The sequence below is a fragment of the Ahaetulla prasina genome, chromosome 9 (assembly GCF_028640845.1).
Source record: "Ahaetulla prasina isolate Xishuangbanna chromosome 9, ASM2864084v1, whole genome shotgun sequence".
NCBI classification, from domain to species: Eukaryota; Metazoa; Chordata; class Lepidosauria; order Squamata; family Colubridae; genus Ahaetulla; species Ahaetulla prasina.
The window spans coordinates 22,542,120-22,563,772 of NC_080547.1; the positions used below are offsets into that span (position 1 = coordinate 22,542,120).

Here is a 21,653-nt window from a genome sequence, read left to right on the forward strand (position 1 = left end):
ATGACACTCCTAATAAATAACTGGATTTCTTTTGAAGCTTGGTTTGAGGCCCAATTTGGGCATCGGTCGGAACCCTGACAGCAAGCCAACTCTCGAGAGCAGGTCAGGAATGCTGCACGAGTTGACAACAGCAACCTCTGGGTGAAAAATGGAGAAAAAGCCAAACGAGGCAACTTAATGAGGTAGTAGGGAATTAAACATGGAAAGGATTAATTTCTTGCTCAGTTTAGGAATCCGGATTAAAGCTTTCCAGACAAGATGGCTGTCTAGCTTCCGCCTCAAAACTTCTAGTACTGGTAGTCCTCAACTTACAGCCATTCATTTAGTGACCGTTTAGCAGCACTGAAAAGAAGTGACTTACAACCTTTTTTCATGCTTACAACCATTGCTGCATCCCTAGGGAACAAATTTTGAATGCTTCGCAACTGGTTCATATTTATGACCGTTGCAGTGTCCCCGGGTCATGTGATCGGCTTTTGCATCCTTCTGATGAGGAAAGTCATTGGGCAAGCCAGATTCTGTTAACAACTGTGTTACTAACTTATCGACTGCAGTGATTCCCTTTAACCACTCAAGAAAGTCAAGAAAGGTCGTAAAATGGGGTAAAATTCACTTAACAACTGTCCCACTTAACGAACAGAAATTTTGGGCTCAATTATGGTCATAAGTCTAGCTGTAACTGGGAGCCACCATCATTCTGGTTCCACAGTTAGTTCCTCTTATTTTTTAGGACGTTTATGCAATGTTCTACAAGCCTGTGCTTTCATAACCACTGTCAGCTATTCAACTTCAGAAACCAAGTTAGGAGATCTGTTTCGTCTGCGCCCCCCGAGCCGGGCCTCCTGCCAGAAAGTGACTTGGAAAGTGAGGGGGAAGGGCCATCAGGACTTACCTCGGGAGCAATGGCTTCACTGGCTCAGCTCCAGGAGCCAGAAACCGGCCAGGTGGAGGAGATAACGAGGCCTCCGTCCCCTGACTCTTCCCCCCCAGGCCACGCCTCCAGACCCGGTTGATGGCAATCAGGCCTGGCTGGACCCTAGGTTTCGTAGGCAGGAGAGGCGGGAACAACAGAAGCAGGGATGGGGCAGGCCTAGGAAGTGCTGAGTCATGGAGCCACATCCCACAGGATATAAAGGCAGCAAGAGCTGCTGTGCCTCTTCATTAGCAGGCAAATTAACTGCTTAACTAAGAGCTGAAGTATTGTTTGTTCCTGGGTGACTCATCGGCGTCGAGGGAGATAACAGAGACACTTGGCAGACGCTCGCTATTTTGCTGCCAGAGCTGATAGTGCCGGCTAATTAAGCCATCGCTTGGATGGAGGCGAGGGGGGAGAGAACAAGATCAGTTTATAAATGTTCTTCAACTCTCCAGCAGAGAAACACCAAGGGCATCTTTGCCCAGCCTCACACAACCATCCTTCAGACTGCACCACAATTCCAAAAAAAGATACGTTTGAAACAAGGAATTGCAGACAAGGGCTGGAAATTGAGATGCTTATACAATTGCAGTCTGAGAAGATGAAAATATTCAGCAGAAAATTAAACGATCATGCCTTATTGAACACGCACAGCTTTTTTTCCCTTTACTAGGGGATCTTTTATGAGATAAATAATTGGGGGGGAAATTCTACATCAAGTGGCTGACCCATGTGCATCTTGTACATAGGATCTCTACTCAGTGTTTTGTGGGTGTTCACAGTTTTGTGAACCCTTTTCCCTTGTAATGTTATTCAGAAGTTCATATTATTAGTCTTCTGGGTGGGTTTATTTGTATTTGGAGGGAAGTTTTGCACTGTTAGTTCCTCAGAACTTTCAGAAACGGGGTGTACACAAGTAAGCTAAGTAGATAACATGCTTGTATTTACCTCCGTGTTCCAATGGTTTAGAAAACTATTCCTCACTTGCTGCCTTTAATAGGTCTGCACCAAACTGGAAAAGCAAACACAGATGACTGTGCAATATGCTCTGAGAAGGTGAAAAGTTATTTAGCAGAAAATTAAGTGGTCATGCTTTGTTGAACAACTTTCTTCACTAGAGAAGTAAGTGGCAAGGTATCGTCCCCCTCAGAATGACCAAGCTTTCTGAGAAAAAAATTCAACATCAAGTAGTTAACTCAGAGAAAGAGTTCCACTTGTGCCATCAATTTTAAGATACCAACTTTCTGAGAATAATTAAGTCAGACTGATACCAAGATAGCATTCATACCCGCATATCAGAGGGAAGTTAAATGTTTGCTCTCAGTTACAACTCACTGTTCTGGTGTCTCTGTCTGCTGCAATACATATAATCGATCCCCATATAATCGCTTTAAACAAGTTATGCAAGCTAATAAAGGTTCCCCTCGCACATATGTGCTAGTCGTTCCCGACTCTAGGGGCTCATCTCCGTTTAAAAGCCAAAGAGCCAGCGCTGTCCAAAGACGGCTCCGTGGTCATGTGGCCGGCATGACTAAACGCCAAAGGCGCATGGAACGCTGTTACCTTCCCACCAAAGGTGGTCCCTATTTTTCTACTTGCATTTTTTATGTGCTTTCGAACTGCTAGGTTGGCAGAAGCTGGGACAAGTAACGGGAGGTCACCCCGTTACACGGCAGCACTAGGGATTTGAACCGCTGAACTGCCGACCTTTCGAATGGCTAAGCCACGACGTCCTTTCTAATAAAATAAAATAATAATAATAAATAATAAAATAATAAAAGCTAATAAAAGGGCACCAATAATTTACATTACAATATATTCTTAATATCAGTGGTCCCCAACCTTTCCAGCTTTGTAGACCGGTGGGGTGGGGTAGGGAGAGGAAATGGTTCTGTGCGAGTGGCAGGTACAAGTGAAGATGCACAACTCCATTTGCGCAAGTTGCACATACACACACTCGCTGCTTGTGTGGACCAGTTGCAGATGGGCTGCAGTTCGGTAGTGGACCCCAGTCCAGAATTGCTTTGTATGGCATGAACAAACAATACATTAATATTTCCCCTCTGTGATTAATAACATTAAGGTATTCTTCTCATCTGTAAAATAAACTCTGTATAGAAACTAATTTTTGCAATTACTGTAGATACCGTGACATTCCTACGCTTAAAATGTGCAGGCACCTTATACTTCCTTTTAATTATGTTACACTGAGTTGTTAAACTAATAAACTTATTGTCTGAGATGTGGTAACTAAGAAACATCCCAGGGTCATATGGACATAATGTGAAGAATCATAGACAGGTGGCGGAATATATTCAGAATACTCATATATGCAGAAGACCCCAGAATCAAACAACACTATTTTCAATTTAAAAAAAGAAAGAAAACATCAGGAAATAGACATAGGAACATCCTGCCCATCAACTCTTCGGGCTCTGATAACCTCATCCATGATGAGTTTTTATGACTATTAAGTCCATAATGTTCCTCAACTATGAATTGTTCAGCCACATTTTCTTGAACAAATCGTAACCAGATTGGTGGACACAAAATACAAAGAGATAGTTTATAGTTTTAATGACTGATTCATAAACACTAAGCAAAGCTTATTAAAACCCCACCGCTGCTGAGAAAGAAGCCATGCAAAAGGTTACAAATAAATGGAAGTCTTCTAAATATGTTTTCATTATCATATTAAAGGTATCAATGGAAGAGAATATTTGTAGCTTAGGGTTGAACTCTGGAGTCCTTGGTGCTCTCTGAGTTTGGTTGTTTTCTTGCAGTCATTTCATTACCCAGCTAGGTAATATCTTCAGTGAGTGGTGAGATTCAAATAATTTAACAACCGGTTCTCTGCCCTAATGACCAGCTGGGTAGGCGTGGTTTGGTGGTCATGTGACCATGTGGGCATGGCCAATTCAACATCACTCACGTCGATGAGCGTTTCGCTTTAGCTGTTACAATGTAAAACGGGTTAAGCAGAGAGGCAGTTTCTGTAAGCAGGGCACTAAAGATTAGGCTAGAAACAACATCCTTCCTGCCTTCCTTACAGGATTAGCCCTGTAAAGTGGAAAAAAACAAAATAAGATTTCTTCCAACAACTGGTTCTCCAAACTGCTTAGAAAGTTAACAACCGGTTCTCTCGAATAGGTGTGAACTGGCTGAATCCCACCACTGTCTTCAGTGCTTAACCCAGAGGTGGGATTTACTTACCTTCCCTATTAGTTTGCAAATGTGAGCATGCACGCTCACTTCACTTGCACGCACCTCCTCTGCACATGTGCATAGCCTTCTGCACATGCGCAGTGTTCGTGCATTACATCCAAGAGGGTGGGCAGAGCCTCCCGTAGTTGCCGCTACCAGTTCGCCCAATCCAGAGAGAACCGGCTGAATCCCACCACTGGCTTACACACAATCTACTTGGGTAATGAAACATCTGCAAGAAAAAAACCAAACTCAGAGAAAACCAAGGACTCCACACATTAAAGGCCTCTCCTCTCCTCTCCTCTCCTCTCCTCTCCTCTCCTCTCCACTCCACTCCTCTCCACTCCACTCCACTCCACTCCACTCCTCTCCTCTCCGCTCCACTCCTCTCCTCTCCTCTCCTCTCTTCCTTGAAGTCAGACCAAAGATAGGGAAAAATTCACATTTATCATAAACAATAAGTCACCATATTAAAAAGTTTGTACTTTTTTCAGTTCTACATAAGGGTCAAGTTACACTTCATTGCAGTTGCAAAATAATCCTGATAGCATTCATCTATTACGTGGCTACAATAAAACATGCTCTCTCCATGGCTGCCCACAATTCTCAAAAATATTCCACTGGAAGGTAGGATGTGGTTCCTTTCTTTTCAGGAATATATATATCTGTAGAATTAAATTAAATTATATTTAATTACTGAAATAAAGAAATATAAACAAATTTGTTCTTAACAGAAAGGGCAAAAGAGTTCTGCCAGTGATCTGAAAGGTCAAACCCTTCAAAAATCATCATACCCGAATACCTTTAACAGAATTGTTAACAAGCAGATGTAACAGCTAAGGTGTTCTAGAAATGGAAGGGCACACATATCAGAAAAGGATGCTCTCTGCAGTATTCAGTTCCAGAATATTGTAATTGTCTAATATTATACTCCTCTTAGAAATCCCCCTTTAATACTTTCCAATATACGATAGAGCAAAACCTCCTGTTCTTTAGTTATTACTGATACGGCTAAACCAGAAAGAATGGTTTAATGGAGATTCCTAGGAGAATATAAAAGTATGTTAGTCCTTTTTATAAAATTTAAAAAAAAAACCTGTAATGCATTAAAAAGCCAGAGCAAAGAGCAGCAAAAAGAAAACACCAGTCAACCTAAACTCACAGCATGAGAACTGAGCAACATTTCAACCTGTGGAAAAATAACAAAATACGTTTCATTAGCTCTAAAGGAAAAGCCACAGGTGGCTCTCTCCAGTGGCCACTTTGGTTCAATTCAATGTATTTATTTTGCTATGAGATCAGATTATGGCCGAAGAAGAATCTCGTTACGAAAAGAAGAAAAAAGACACAGACACAACACACACACATCGAGAGAGAGAGAGAGAGAGAGAGAGAGAGATGAGAGAGAGTAGGGGAGGGATGATGGTTGAGTGGTAGATGATAGAGGATGGATGGATGGATGGATGGATGGATGGATGGATGGATGGATGGATGGATGGATAGATAGATAGATAGATAGATAGATAGATAGATACCAGACCAGACAAGCAGATAAAATAGGACAGACAGACAGACAGACAGACAGACAAGGGTATTGATACTTTAGATGAGTTAATTGCCAATCATCTTTTTAAAATCTTTGATTTACTACAAGGGTCGTTTTGGTTTGAAAATGGTGATATATTAAAATAAAACACTTGATATTTGTTTGTTTGTTACATCTGGCCCCAAATGTACAGTATGGATCAGATGCATTAGCAACATGTAACACCTTGATTTACTATTATTAAGTATCAGAGCATCGTTCTGGTTCTAAACTTAGTATTTTTAATAAACAATTAAAAAGGTACACTGAGACAGCTACTGTATTTGTACAAGGATCCTAGAATAGAGTGTTATGATATTCATAGCTATAAATCAATAAATAATGAACGGTAGGCATGTTTTTATGACCTTATGTTGAGAATAAAATTTGTGGTCAAGGTAAATGATATATTTTAAACTTGGGTTCACACTTAAAGTCACATAATATATTTTGTAGTCATTTTTTTTTTCCTTTCTGCATTCTTCTTTCCATTTTTCCCCCTCTGTCCTTTTGTTATTTCCCCCCCTTCTCATTTGTGTATGTGTAAACAAATACACAAATATGTAGATAATTCTTTGTGTTTACATAGAAACATTGGTCACAATCACTGGATGGCAGCAAAAACTTTGCGTTTTCAATACCCCTTCTTGCATCTATTGCTTGTCCTAGATGCAGCTAATTTTCAGTTCTTGTCATAATATTGTGACAGTCCGATAAAGGTCTTTGTGACATCGTGACTCAAGATGTGCCAAATAGAAATGCTTAGAAAAAAAGAAGACGAAAAGCAAGTAAAGAAATCTAGACTCCTTGATTAAAGAGGGTAAATGCAGATTTTCCCTAGCTGGGGAAGGTAGCTCAGCACTTCTAAGGAAGGAAACACCATTTTGTGATCTTATTTCAAAGGATATGTTGCAAACAAGGATTTTCTGATATCCATTGGTGGGTTGTATTTTGCTTATATATCATTCTTCCTGCCTCTTAGTCTAGAATCTACAGCAGGGGTGTCAAACCCAATTTCATTAAGGCCGCATCGGGGTTGTGTTTGGAACCTCAGGGACATGGTGCAGGGAGGGCGTGGCCAGAGGAATGTGGGCAGCTTGACATCACTCGTATCGGGGCCGCCAGTGGTGGCCTGAGCACTCTGCCAGCGAAAAACAGGCTCTCAAAGTTCATTTTTGGCTTTGACGGCTTCCTGCCAACGCTCTGCCAGTGAAAACGGAGCTCGGGAGAGCCTCCTGCAGTCCTCGCAAGCTGCGTTTTCGGCTGCAATGGCATCGTGCAACCCTCAGCCAGCAAAAACGGAGTTCGGGAGAGTCGCCTGCGGCCTTCGCAAGCTCTGTTTTCGCTGGCAGAGGTACTGTGGGCCAGTCCTTTGCTGTTTCTAGGGCGGCCCCATGGGCCAGATGTAAGCACCACATGGGCTGAATCTGGGCCCCAGGCCTTGAGTTTTACAGCTCTGTTCTACAGTCTAGATTACTTACTGAAGACCGGCCAGTTGGCCAGTTTGAGTTTCATCTATAAATACTAGTTCCTAAAGCTGGATGGCAAGCCTATGACATGCGTGTCAGATGTGGCACGCAGAGCCCTCTCTGTGGGCATGCACACCATCGCCAGCTGCTCTTCTGGTTCCCAGCGCGCACATGCATGCAGGCCAGCAGATCTTCGCACACTCCAGAGCCTTGGAAATCCAGTTTTATGATTTCCGGGGCTCCAGCACATGCAAACCCCAACTGGCCAGCCTGCATGCGCATGCTGGAAAACAGAAGACCAGGTGGCCAGTGTTGGCCAACTGGTCTCCGAATTTCCGGGGCTCCGGTGCGCGTGAACACCAGCTGGCAGAAGACCAGGTGGCCAGCACATGCATGCGTATCACTCAGCTGGTCTTCGAGTTTCCGGGGCTCTGGCGTGCGTGAACACCAGCTGACCGGCCTGCCTGCGTGCACTGGAAACCAGCCAGCTGCTCTTTGAGTTTCCGAGGCTCCGGGACGTGCCTGCGGTTTGGGGACTCAGTGCCGAAAAGGTTTGCCATCATACCTTTTGTCCTAAAGTATTCATGATACTTAAGAAGCACTTATCTAGTTAGAGACAGAGATGGAGCAAGACAGACCCAACAGCAGGCAGGAAATGCAAAATAAAATAAGATTGGTCCTATAGCAGCTTCACCCATATGTTAAAGTGTACTGACCTCCTCTCTTGAACACAACACAACCTCCTCATGAGGTTGGCAGCATCTTACCTCCAAAGTACTGTGTTTTTCTTCTGCCTCTTCCATGCTTTCAAATGATCCCCTCGGATTTTAAATTATAGCAGCAGATTGTCAAGGTGGCAGCTCCTGTTTTGATTAATTAGGCTTTTTAATTATTATTTTTTTAAAAAAGAAACACCACCCCTGAAAGACTTTCCCACCATAAAACTGATGCCTTAGAGAAGGAAAATTGGAATGAGATTCCCACAGAAAGGAAAGCTAGCATTCCAGAGAATCTTGGTTTATTTGGAATAAATTCTATGGAGAAACACTAGGGCAGCGGTCTCCAACTTTGGCAAGTTTAAGACTTGTGGACTTCAACTCCCAGAATTCCTCAGAGTTCAACTCTGGGAGTTGAAGTCCACAAGTCTTAAACTTGCCAAGGTTGGAGACCCCTGCACTAGGGCATGGTTACTCCAGCTTTCCCCCCGCCTTCCCTTTCAATAAATTTACATGAATTATCTTTTCAACCAAATTAGGTATCCGTCTTGCTGATCCTAAAAAAAATATAAACCCAAAAAATAAACGTTGATTGTTGGCATACTTGATACTTGCATGGGAGCAGTCAAGCCGGAACTATCACTAAAAGGAACAGCCAAGAACTTCCATTAATGGAAGAGGCCAAATAGGAATCAGTGAGTAAAATACATCAACTGATTCCTATAAAGTCAGAAGTTTTTTGGCTTACAATTCTTTATCGCCATGACCCACATTAAATCATTATTATGGCATAAAATTTGACATATTTTTTTCATTTCAAGGGGAAAAAGGATGCACTTGTATTGGTTTTTAACATTTTCTTCTTAAGAATTGGGACTAGAAAAATTCATATTGGGGCATGATTGGGAAGGATAGCCAGATCAAGGTTAAATTTTTCCTACTCTCCAAAATGAAGGTGCTAGTCTGGGGTGACGTGTTCCAGTAGCTATTTATAGAAGCATATGGCTGGAAGGTCCTCTAGTCCAGGGGTCTCCAACCTTGTCAACTTTAAGACTTGTGGACTTCAACTCCCAGAATTCCTCAAGACTTAAAGTTGACAAGGTTGGAGACCCCTACTCTAGTCCAACCTTCTGCCCAAAGCAAGGGACCTTATTCCATATAAGTATTGACTTTTACAAATATCTTAGAACTGTCTGTATTAAAACTAGAACTCAATTTTACAATCATCCGAGCAATCATAAATCTTTTTTTTCTTTTTTCTTTTTCTTTTTTATGGAAAGCGTCTGAATTCTCGAAATGTAGCAAGGCTGGATCTAATTCTGCAGCGAAGAGAATTTATTTGGCAGCTCACCATGTAAAGTTTGTCATTTTATTCGGGAGCCATCCCCAAAAAGGACGCCGTTTCAAAGTAAGAAGAATAAATTAAACTAGTCTGCTGCCCAATTCCCCATAAACTCTAGGCAGCTCACAACAACCAAACAACCACGAAATCAATAAAATAAAATAAAAATAATAAAAAACATAAGCCAGCAGCAACTTCAAAAATCATGCCCTCCAGTTCCATTTTATGGAAACTTCCACCAACCTCAGCTTACATCGGATCCTGGCTGCATCGTCTGGAGAAAGTGTCTCCAGAAAAACAGGAGAGCAACAAACCAGGAGAAAACCTGATGGGAATGTTTGATACTTAAAAGTTCCAATCAATCATTCCACAGAGAAGAGCTTTAATACTGCACTAATGCTCTATTTCGTTTCAGCTCATATTGCAATCCACATTTATACCTCTTTGTCTCCCATTAGTAGTTTGCGGCATTCAAAGTTACTGTTCTCTAAACTCGGGACTTTCCTCTCTGAACTCATTTGGCCCTAGGCCAGTATAGCCGTACCTTCTACAGGGTACAAAGAATCATACGGCTGGAAGGGACCTTGGAGGTCTTCTAGTCCAACCCCATTGCCCAAGGCAGGAGCCCTTACTACAGGTTCATAAATTTTGAGAAGCAACCGTCTACAATGGTGGCTCAGTGACTAAGACACTGAGCTTGTCGATCAGAAAGGTCGGCCATTCGGTGGTTCGAATCCCTAGTAGAGGGTGTATAATCCCTGTGTCAGCAGGGGTTTGGACTAGATGACCTCCAAGGTCCCTTCCAACACTGTTACTCTTACAATTGATCCCACAGGCTCTTTTGCATGGGGCAGAACAACAAGTAGTTATTTGGCTTACCCCCTGGCCTGTACCTTAAATGTCTTTTGAAAAAATATACCTAGAAGCTGTTCTTACTCAGAAGGGAAGAATAATCAAGTAATAAAGATAGAGGCATTGATCTTGGGATTTCTTCTGCTTCTCAAAGTCAGCAGAACAACAATAACAACAAAAAGGCTGTAAAAAATAATCCTCAACCTGCAATCCTCAACATCAAGTCATGGTTTCAGATGTACCTAAATCCATGCATTTTGCCCTCCCACGATTGTTTGTTTGTTTTTTATTTTAGACACGATTCAAAAGCAAGGGGTAGTAGGGATGGGGGTGTAATCTTTTCAAGCTCCAGGTAACCAAACGAATCTCACATCATCTATTTGCCTGTTACAGCTCATCTGTCTGGAACCGGCACTGCATATCGGACATTAATACAATTGAGCGAGTCCAGAGATAGTTCATGAGAAGAGTCCTCCACTCCTCTGCTCGCAACAAAACACCTTATGCCACCAGGCTTGAAATTTTGGGCTTAGACAACTTAGAACTGTGCCGCCTTCAGTCTGACCTAAGTGTGGTACACAAAATTATCTGCTACAATGTCCTACCTGTCAATGACTACTTCAGCTTCAACAGCAAAAATACATGAGCGCACAATAGATACAAACTTAAGGTAAACCGCTCCAAACTTGATTGCAGAAAATACGACTTTAGTAATAATGGGGGGTCAATGCCTGGAATGCACTACCTGGCTCTGTGGTTTCTTCCTCAAATCCCCATAACTTTAACCTTAAGACTATCTACTGTTGACCTCACCCCATTCCTAAGATGTCTGTAAGGGGCGTGCATAAGCGGAGCAGCATGCCTATTGCTCCTGTCCTAATGTCCCCATTTTATTCGTATCCATTTCATGTATTCATAATCATGTTTATATTTGTTATCTTATACACCCTTGAAAAAAAATAAAAAAAATTTTTAAAAAAATAATCCAGGGTTTTTGCAGAGAAAGTGACTTACACTTTTAGTTGCAATGGCTTATTTGCCTCTCAAAAAAAAAAAATAGAGCAGAAGACTTCCAGATTATGATTTCAAGTGAAGATGGGTCACCTTCTACTTTTTCTACAGGCTTGTTTCCCAGGACAGTAAAACTGACACCTGCTTACCCGACAAGTACAAACACCTTGTCTTCAACACTGGGGTTCCTGCTTACTAAAATAGCCTACAATAAGCCTTGCATACGATCGCCACCACCACAGCATTCATGGTTTCTCTCTCAAACATCTCTACAGGCCACCTGCACGATTAAAAAAAAGGGGGGAGAGAGAAGGGAAGCAGCCTTACCTGAATTTTCTTAGCTGTGTGAATCTACCTGTCAATTATTTTCCACGCCTGCCCAGATACTTGCAACCTCACTGTTTTGTTTCGTTCCCCTTCTGTTTTTATTTTTTTTTTCCACGGTTGCCTTGTCTGCAGCAGTAGGTTTGCACAGGGAATTATCAACTGGGGAGCAAGCCACAGCTGAAGGATTCACAACACCACACGCGCACGGCCATCCAAACTGAACTCTATTCAGTTCCAGTCACAGGCAACCGATAGGCTCACGCCAGTAGCATCTGGTCGTCAGTGTGAAGATACAGGGAAGCCAAGGTGGGAAAGTTAACTTGGAAGCAGTGAAGCAGCAACGGATCAAGATTAAAATCAGCAGGGCTGGTCATAAACAAGGGCCAGTTTTCTTACTGCCTCCAAGAAGGAAGTTTCTGCCAAATGGAATAACCTCAGTTGACTTTCTAGCTACGCAAGGTATACTGGCTCCACTTCGAATTAAGAGCAAGATCCAGAATTTCATCAACAAGATCAGACTGTTTTCCTACCTCTAAATAGGATTTATGGCTTATGCAACTGTTAGTGTCGTAATACAATTCTCCTTCCTTTTTAGTCCATTATTGCTGAAAATATTGTGGTTATCATTAATAACTGTCCCCTCCCAGACAAGGAAGTTTACTTGCCTCTGTTCTAATTCATACAAATATTGTATATTGTTTTGACCTTTTAAAGATTTATATTGAAGGATTTGAAAAAGAAAACAAGCTCCTTTTCTCTTTACAGCGAAGCTCACTGTTCTTTACAATATTTGTGTGTTTGTGTTCTCTAATTTTATTATTAAAAAAAAAGGAGGGGAGCACATTTTAACTCCTGTATTATATAACCTGTAAAGATTTTGTACAGCTAGCCCTCAACTTATGTCCATTTGCTTAGTGACTGGTCATAGTTTAGGACAGCACTAAAAATAGAACACTTATGACTGTAGCAATGGTCCCATGATCATGATCCAGGCACTTGGCAATTGGCTTGTATTTATGTTAGTCACAGCTTCTCAGGACCATGTGATTTCTCAGCTGCTTCCAACAAGTAGGAGGGAAGGGGAAATTGCAAAGCATCATCATGTGATGCCTCGCTTAATGACTGCACTGCTTAACAGAGAATTTTCTGGTACTGTTCTGTCTCCGTCCTCACTTTGGAGTAACGAGCTGGCCTACAGCCAGTGGTTACACGGCCGAGAAAATGCAGCTGCCTGCCAAAAGGTTCAAACAGATTAAGACTTCAGCTCACTTCCACACGGTTCCACTAATTTGCTTCCCGTAGAAGTGAAAGCAGTCCCAAAACTCCTTACATATCTTGTGGGGTGGGGCTCCTGCCCCACCCTTCCCTTTGATGACGCCGCCTCTCTAATCTTCTGAAGCCCAGGTCGGTCCAGGCTTGATTAGTATGGTTATCAGCTGCATCTGTAGGCGTAGCCTGAGGAAGGGAGGAATCAGGGGATGTCGGCCTCATTACGTCCTCCGACTGGCCTGGTTCTGGCTCCTGGAGCCGGGCCAAAGGAATCGGGCTCCTAAGGTAAGCCTTACCAGCCCTTCCCCCTCACTCTCAGAGTCACTTTCGGGCATGGAGCTAGATTCGGGGGCTGGAGCCACAACAGGTACAATGGTGGTCATAAGGGGTCCTTGGTGCTCTCTGAGCTTGCTTGTTTTCTTGCAGATGTTTCATTACCCAAACTAGGTAACATCATCAGTGCTAGTACAAGCAAGCGCAGAGACACCAACGACCCCCTCATGTCAAACCTGAGTTACAAATATTCTTCTTTATAAACTGGGCTGATAATTTGAGGACTGCTTCTAATCTGATCCACTACTGTACCATCCTTCAGTTGGTAGTCTAGAGAAAAAAAAGGATTTTTGTGAGGGGTGAACTTTTGTGTCATTCCCACATTATTTAACTTAAATTGAACATTAACCTGACAGGCAATATTTTCCATGCAATATCAGATGAACTGAAAATGGACATGCAAATATTTGTAGCAGGCTATGGACAAAAGCCAAGGCTCCTGTCAAAGACAAATATGAGAACATTCCAGAACACAAATAGGAGCTCTTGACAGATAACTATGGAAAGTATCCAAAGCCATTCATTTTATTCAAAAGTAAAACCCAGGCATTCAGAGTTTTTCTAAGACTTTGAGTAAATCTCTCCTAGAAACAAGAGTTTAAATAAGTTTAAACATTTAGACTCATTCGGCTGGCCCAGTGACCTGAGTGATACATTGGACTATTTTCCTGCAAGCATTTGGTAACCCCCCCCACCCCCAATGTAATTTTCCTTACAATTAAAGAAACCCAAGAACTGCTTTCTTTGAATGGAGTTCAAGTATGGAACATGATATCACCTCAGAAGAAAATAAAGACTTTATTTTTCTTTTTCCAAAAGGCCTCTGAAACCCAAGTGCAGGTAAGGTAAAGACATGCTAGATGTTCCTGCTGATCCCTGTTTCAAAATCAAAGAGCCAGCATTGTCCGAAGATGGTCATGTGGCTGGCATGACTCAACGCCAAAGGCGCACGGAACGCTGTCACCTTCCCACCAAAGGAGGTCCCTATTTTTCTACTTGCATTTTTTACGTGCTTTCGAACTGCTAGGTCGGCAGAAGCTGGGACAAGAAACAGGAGCTCACTCCATTACACGGCACTAGGGATTTGAACCGCTGAACTGCCAACCTTTCGGTCGAAAAGCTCAGCAACTTAGCCACTGAGCCACCGCATCCCTATATATATATATATGTATGTATGTATGTATGTATGTATTTGTTTTCGTAGGTTTTCACAGGTATAGGTATGTAGGTCTTGGCATATTCGGGTCTTTTCCCGTGTAAAGTTGAGAGTATCTTGGCGACATTTCGACGAGGTCTCACTCATCATCTTCAGGCTGGTGCTTTCGGCTTCATGCTTCTGTGAGCAATATGCCAAGACCTATATATATATATATATATATAGAACCACTGAACTATATCTTTCAAAGATCCTGGAGCACAGGGGAGCTGCCAGAGGACTGGAAAAGAGCTGATGTAGTTCCCATCTTCAAAAAAGGAAAAAAAACAGATCCAGGAAACTACAGACCTATCAGTCTGACCTCAATACCGAGGAAGATTCTGGAAAAGATAATCAAGCAACGAATCACCGAACACCTAGAAGCAAACAAAGTAATAACCAAAAGCCAACATGGGTTTGTCAAAAACAGATCATGCCAGACTAATCTTATCGCATTCTTTGACAAAATGACAAAATTAGTAGACCAGAGGAATGCTGTCGATATAATTTACTTGGACTTCAGTAAAGCATTTGATAAAGTAGACCATAACCTACTACTAGATAAAGTAGAAAAATGTGGGTTAGACAGCACCACCACCAGATGGATTCGTAACTGGCTGACCAACCGCACTCAACATGTAGTCCTCAACGGAACTACATCCACATGGAGGGAAGTATGCAGTGGAGTACCCCAAGGCTCTGTTTTAGGCCCAGTACTCTTCAACATCTTCATCAATGACTTGGACGAGGGGATAGATGGGGAACTCATCAAATTTGCAGATGACACCAAGCTGGCAGGAATAGCCAACACTCCAGAAGATAGGCTCAAGTTACAGAAAGATCTTGACAGACTTGAACATTGGGCGCTATCTAACAAAATGAAATTCAACAGTGAAAAAAGTAAGGTTCTACATTTAGGCCAAAAAAACAAAATGCACCAGTACCGTATATGTGGTACCTTGCTCAATAGTGAGAGGGATCTTGGAGTCCTAGTGGATAACCATTTAGATATGAGCCAGCAGTGTGCAGCAGCTGTTAAAAAAGCCAACACAGTTCTGGGCTGCATAAACAGAGGGATAGAATCAAGATCACGTGAAGTGTTAGTGCCACTTTATAATGCCTTGGTAAGGCCACACTTGGAATATTGCATCCAGTTTTGGTCGCCACGATGTAAAAAAGATGTTGAGACTCTAGAAAGAGTGCAGAGAAGAGCAACAAAGATGATTAGGGGACTGGAGGCTAAAACATATGAAGAACGGTTGCAGGAACTTGGTATGTCTAGTTTAACGAAAAAGAAGGACTAGGGGAAACATGATAGCTGTGTTCCAATATCTCAGGGGCTGCCACAAAGAAGAGGGAGTCAGGCTGTTCACCAAAGCACCTGAGGGTAGAACAAGAAGCAATGTGTGGAAACTGATCAAGGAAAGAAGCAACTTAGAAGTAAGGAGAAATTTCCTGACAGTTAGAACAATTAATAAGTGGAACGACTTGCCTTCAGAAGTTGTGAATGCTCCAACACTGGAAATTTTTAAGAAAATGTTGGATAACCATCTGACTGAGATGGTGTAGGGTTTCCTGCCTGGGCAGGGGGTTGGACTAGAAGGCCTCCAAGGTCCCTTCCAACTCTGATGTTATGTTATGTTATGTTATGTTATATATATCGAGAAGCACGAAGCCGAAGACACCAGCCTGAAAATGATGAGTGAGACCTCGTCGAAACATCGCCAAGATACTCTCAATCTTACACGGGAAAAGACCCGAAAATGCCACACATATACATACATACCGTGTTTCCCCGAAAATAAGATCCTGTCTTATATTTTTTGGAACCCTGAAATAAGCGCTTGGCCTTATTGCCATGCGCTCAAAAGCCCGATTGGGCTTTTTATCAGGGGATGTCTTATTTTGGGGAAAACAGGGTGCAAGTGCAGGTAGATGCTCTTAAAAGGTGGACAACTTAAGGCCACCACTTTTGAGGCCTTTGCAGTACAGGTAGTCCTTGATTCACCACAGCAAAATTTATGTTACTAAGTGAGACACTTGTTGAGCGTTGCCGCCATTTTACGACCTTTCCTGCCACAGTTGTTAAGTGAATCATTGCAGCTGTTCTGTTGTTAAGTGAATCAGGCTTCCCCATTGAATTTGCTGATCACAAGGTTGCAAAAGGGGATCACGTGACCCCAGGACACTGCAGCCGTCATAAATATCAGCCAGTTGCCAAGCATCCAAATTTATTTTTTAAAAATATTTTTATTCAACATTTTTAACCTTTAAAATCATAATTGCACTACCACAGCTTTCCATTATCGGAATTTTTTCTTAATTTCAACTTATTTACAGGCCTATTGTTTTATACATATACATTCTTAGTGCATAGTTACTTATTTTCATACTATATACAATATTTACATGTCTACTACACTCCAAAATATACATTTTATCCATTTATTATCTTTTCTATACGTTCATTATATGTTAATTTTAGACTTCTTTTCAAGCCAATTATACCACCTGTTCCACGTCTCATAATACACTGTATTATAGGTAAAGTAAAGGTTCCCCTCGCACATACGTGCTAGCCGTTCCTGACTCTAGGGGGCGGTGCTCATCTCCGTTTCAAAGCCGAAGAGTCAGCGCTGTCTGAAGACGTCTCTGTGGTCATGTGGCCGGCATGACTAAACGCCAAAGGCACAGGAACACTGTTACCTTTCCACCAAAGATGGTCCCTATTTTTTCTACTTGCATTTTTTACCTGTTTTTGAACTGCTAGGTTGGCAGAAGCTGGGACAAGTAATGGGAGCTCACCCCATTATGCGGCAGTAGGGTTTTGAACCGCTGAACTGCCAACTTTTCGATCGACAAGCTCAATGTCTTAGCCCCTGAGCCACCTTTGGAACGAACTTCCCCCTGGACTTCGGCAACTGCCGGACCTTCGGACTTTCCGCCGAGAACTGAAGACCTATTTGTTTGTTTGCGCAGGACTGGTATAGGATTTTAATAGGATTTTAATTAGTTTTAATGTTTTAACATTTTAAAATTTGGGTTTTATTCTAAATGTTTTAATTCGGCCATTTGTAAAATAAGTTTTTAAATTATGGTTTTATGTGTATCTTGATGTTGTTTTTATCATGGCTGTAAACCGCCCTGAGTCCTTCGGGAGAAGGGCGGTATAAAAATTTAATAAATAAAAAATAAAAAAATAAAAAATACCGTGTCCCTAATAACACTGTATTAGAGTTATGGAAAAAAAACTACAATAAAAATTATTTATAAAAAAAAAACAATACACTGTTTCCTCTCTGTCCTTTAATTCCATCATTAATTTGTCCATTTCTGCGTATTCTAGCACCTTTTTTTATAATCATTGTGTTTGATGGAATGTTTTCTTGCTTCCAATTTTGGGCGAATGTGATTCTGGCTGCGGTGATTATATGGAGCATGACGTATTGAATTTCTTTGCTTATATTACCTTTTATTATACCCAGAAGGAAAAACTCTGGCTTCGTATCAATTTTTTGTTCAGCCAAGCATCCAAATTTTGATCATGCGATCATGGGGATCCTGCAATGGTCCTAAGTGTGAAAAATGGTCGTAAGTCGCCCTTTTTTTCAATGTCGTTGTAACTTTGAACGGCCCCTAAACACTGTTGTAAGTCGAGGACTACCTGTACACTCCCCCCCCCTTCCCACAAAAGAGCTCCAATGTCCTCATGGCTTCTTGAGGGAGGGGAGAGAGGATTGTAGCAAGCAAAATGAGAAAAGGCAGAATATCATGGAAAAATTCATCCTAGTAGCAATAGAAAACTGAGGACTCAGCTGTTGTGGTCCGCCAGCAGCCTGCAGAACTGGCAACGGAGTTGGACAACGATGAGGCTGGGGAAGGCCCAGATGAGGGCTCTGCATCAGAAGCTGAGGTGGGGCCAGGGCCATCGGGGAGTGAGGTGCGGACTCCAGAGCCTCCAGAGACTGATAGCAGTGAGGCAGAGGAACAGGAGGAGCCTGTTCCTAATGCACGCATGAGAAGAGCTGCCAGAAGGCAAGAGCAGCTCAAGCAAAGAGGTTGACTCGATAATAGGGCCAAGAGATAATCGGCCCCTCCCATAAGGCTTAAAACAGACCAGCAATGTCATTTGGGCTTTGCTGGAAAACAACATTGATAGCTTTGTCTTGTTGCATTTGTTTTGTATCGGTGTCTTCTGAACTTTTGCCAAGAAAGTCCTTTGGCAGTTTGCCTAATTGGACCAAGGTTGGTGATAGGACTGAGGAATTTGTTTTGGGAGGAATTTGCTTTAATTTAGTTGAACTACGCTGAGAATGAAGTAATTCTCAGCTGTTCATATAAAATTTGTTTGTTTTTTCACTGACTTGAGTTTCCTACTCCCTACTTGGGCCTGGATCACAACACCAGCCACCAATTTTACTCTTCAAAGTTGTAGATGAAAGCAATCCATGATGTTGTTCAGATCTTAAAATGCTGACAGCAAGGAGTGGCAATCGCTTAGCCTGAAATCCGCTCAGCATCCCCAACCATGAAAGTCTATCGAGATTCTTAGTCAACCTGGTCATGGTTGCCCCAAAGGTGCTGTGTTTTCAAGAGGCAACTGGACTTTCTTGTTACTCTTTGAAGACATTTTGCTTATCAGCTCACTCACTGCCCAGAATTAATCAAGAGGCAGAATGCAGATTACTACCGTATGTTTTTACAAGGTTGAACAAAAAGAACCAACAACTACTAACCTCTCCTGTTCTTCATATTGAATAAGGAAATCTAATGCCATTTATCTTCAGAGAACGCATTAAACTGATCGATTCCTACATTAAACTATTTAGCTAAAAGCTGTTAAGAAGAAACTGAATTGACCTGAATTGTAGGTTAAACCAAGTAGCACCCAAGAGCCTATGATAAGAAAGTGTAGTTAAACCAACACAACACTGAAAATATGTAGACAAGAACTAAATACATCATATCTACACTTAGTTCAGTCATAAAGGCAGCAATTTATAATGATGTGCTGGAAAATTCTAATTAAGCACCCTAGATCATTTCATGCAACAGTCATCTCCAAAATAAGCAATGAGCTTTGAGAATATGCTCCAAACTCAAGCAATCTCTTTATTCCTTGCTTGTATGCATTCCATTCTCCGTACCAAACTATAGTACAACATTATCTAAACTGATTTTAGCAGTGTAGCTCTTATTAATGTTCCCAGACAATTTCAAACTTTGGTGTCCGCTCCTGAATTATAAACTCAATCATTGTCATTACTGGAGTATTAAAAATGCTTGTTTAATTTCTTCTTTGAATCCTTTTTTTTTTAAAGTAGTCTAAGTGGCATTTTATTCAGAAGCATTGAAAAGCAAATGATACTGGTGCTGAATTTTAGTCATACTCTATGTGTAAACGCTAGGATCTATAGCGAAAAGTCTTTACAAAAGATGGAATTAATCAATCAATAAAAAAGAGGCCTGGATGGTCCTTTGAACCTGGTTCAAAGTTAGGAGGCAGGTCTGTCTGACGAAAGGCCATTAGAGAACAGCAAAATGTTAGCTAGTCTGAATTTAAAAATAATAATAATAATTAAAAAAAACAAATGAACAAAGTTTCTCAGCAGCTGCAAGAAAACCACATGGTTAGACTCGACTAGCAGAATTTTAGGTAGCCTGAAATTATAGACCAAGCATCTATTTTTACTCTGAAGGCTACGTTGGGTGCCAGATCTAGCCATACATAGATGCACATGTATTCATCTCCATGTAAAGGTTTCCCCTTTCTAGTCATGCTCGACTCTAAGAGGCGGCATTCAATCTCCATTTCCTAGCCAACAGAGCCAGGGTTGTCCAAAGACACTTCTGTGGTCATGTGGCCAGCATGACTATTTGCCGAGGCGCACAGAAGGCTGTTAGCTTCCCACCAAAGTGGTACCCATTGATCTACTCGCATTTTCATGCTTTTGAACTGCTAGGTGGGTAAGAGCTGGAGCAAGGATGGGAGCTCACCCTATCGCGGGGCACTTGGGTCTCGAACCCAAGCTGTCAGCTTTCCAGCTGACAAGCACAATGTCTTTAACTGTAGAACCATTGCACCTCTCCATCTCCATATAGATGTCTTCTACATATATTCTAGCATACTCACATCTCCCTCTTTCTCTCTCTCTCTCTCTCTCTCCTCTTGTCCCACTCTCTTCCACTAAGCTGTTGAAGACCAGTTGTCAGTACCATCCGCTGCAGAAATGCATCCTTTAATTTCCTTCAGCCATCTGTTCAAAGTGACTATTTATCTGGTGGAGATCTACTGGCATGGTTTCACATCATAACTGACAGTAGAAGGCAACGATCTATCTATCCCATGCTTGATCACTGCCAGCTAGAAAAAAGCGAGGAGGGCACTTGTAGGTGGAAACATTGCCAAGCAAGATGTTCTCTCTCCTCCAGCCTCAATCTGTGTGATATGATGTAATATGAGAGATTCTGCAACAGTTTGCCTATGTCATCAGAGCTATTATTACAAACAGCTGCTTATGCCAGGAAGGGGGGAAAAAAAAGCCCAGTTCAGGTATGGTTCCAGTGCTGGAAGGCATAGTGGGTTGATCTTTTTCTCTCTTGCCATTCGTTGAATGAAATCTGCCACTGGATATGCGTCACGTGGACGCCACATATGTACACACGCACAAACTATTATTTTAAACGGCAAGTGCGCCTGGCCTGAAACATGGGCGGTGCTAACATCACGCTGAAGGAAGAATATTCAGTGTGTACTTTTCTCTCTCCAGCAAAATCGATGAGCAGTTTTTGCAAGAAAGAGCCCGAGATTTTAGGAAAGTTTAATAGGCTTTCAACATCTAAAGCAGGAGTGGGGAACTACGGCCCTTTAATGGCCTGTGGACTTCAACCCACCCCCTCAAAAAAAAAAATACTGGGAATTGAAGTCCACAAGTTATAAAAGCGCCAAAGTTCCCCGCCTCTGTTCTAAAGTAATCTCCCTTGGAAGCTAATTCTCTTATATATTTTTTTTAAAAAAAACCCTTTCAAAAATACAAATGAATCAGACTGCAGGGGTTTCCAACCTTGGCAACTTTAAGACTTCCAACTCCCAGAGTTCCTCAGCCAGCTTTGCCAAAGAAGTGCCATATCTATAGAAGGGTTATGGAAAACTCACCCTGGATAGAAGAAGAGGAGCAAGTAGGGAAGAGGGCAGACATCTTAAACCCGGGATCTCCAACCTTGGCAACTTTAAGACTTGTGGGCTTCAACTCCCAGAATTCCTCAGTCACCAAAGCAAAGCTGGCTGAGGAATTCTGGGAGTTGAAGCCCACAAGTCTTAAAGTTGCCAAGGTTGGAGACCGCTGGGTTAGAGTACATTTTTGACTAATGCAAACTTCTACACGAAACCCTGGAAGACGATCCTGACGCAGAAAGGAAGTAGCCAATTATCAC

General features: G+C 42.0%; 1 protein-coding gene across 1 annotated transcript in view; it reads right to left on the reverse strand.

Annotated features, from left to right (window-relative positions):
- ST3GAL4 (ST3 beta-galactoside alpha-2,3-sialyltransferase 4) overlaps positions 1 to 21,653 on the reverse strand; it is a 190,521-nt gene that overhangs the window by 70,102 nt on the left and 98,766 nt on the right. The window contains exon 4 of the mRNA XM_058194865.1: positions 7,942 to 8,037. Coding sequence (XP_058050848.1) covers positions 7,942 to 7,977 — 36 coding nt within the window. The 5' untranslated portion in view covers positions 7,978 to 8,037. The remainder of the gene's footprint in view (positions 1 to 7,941; positions 8,038 to 21,653) is intronic.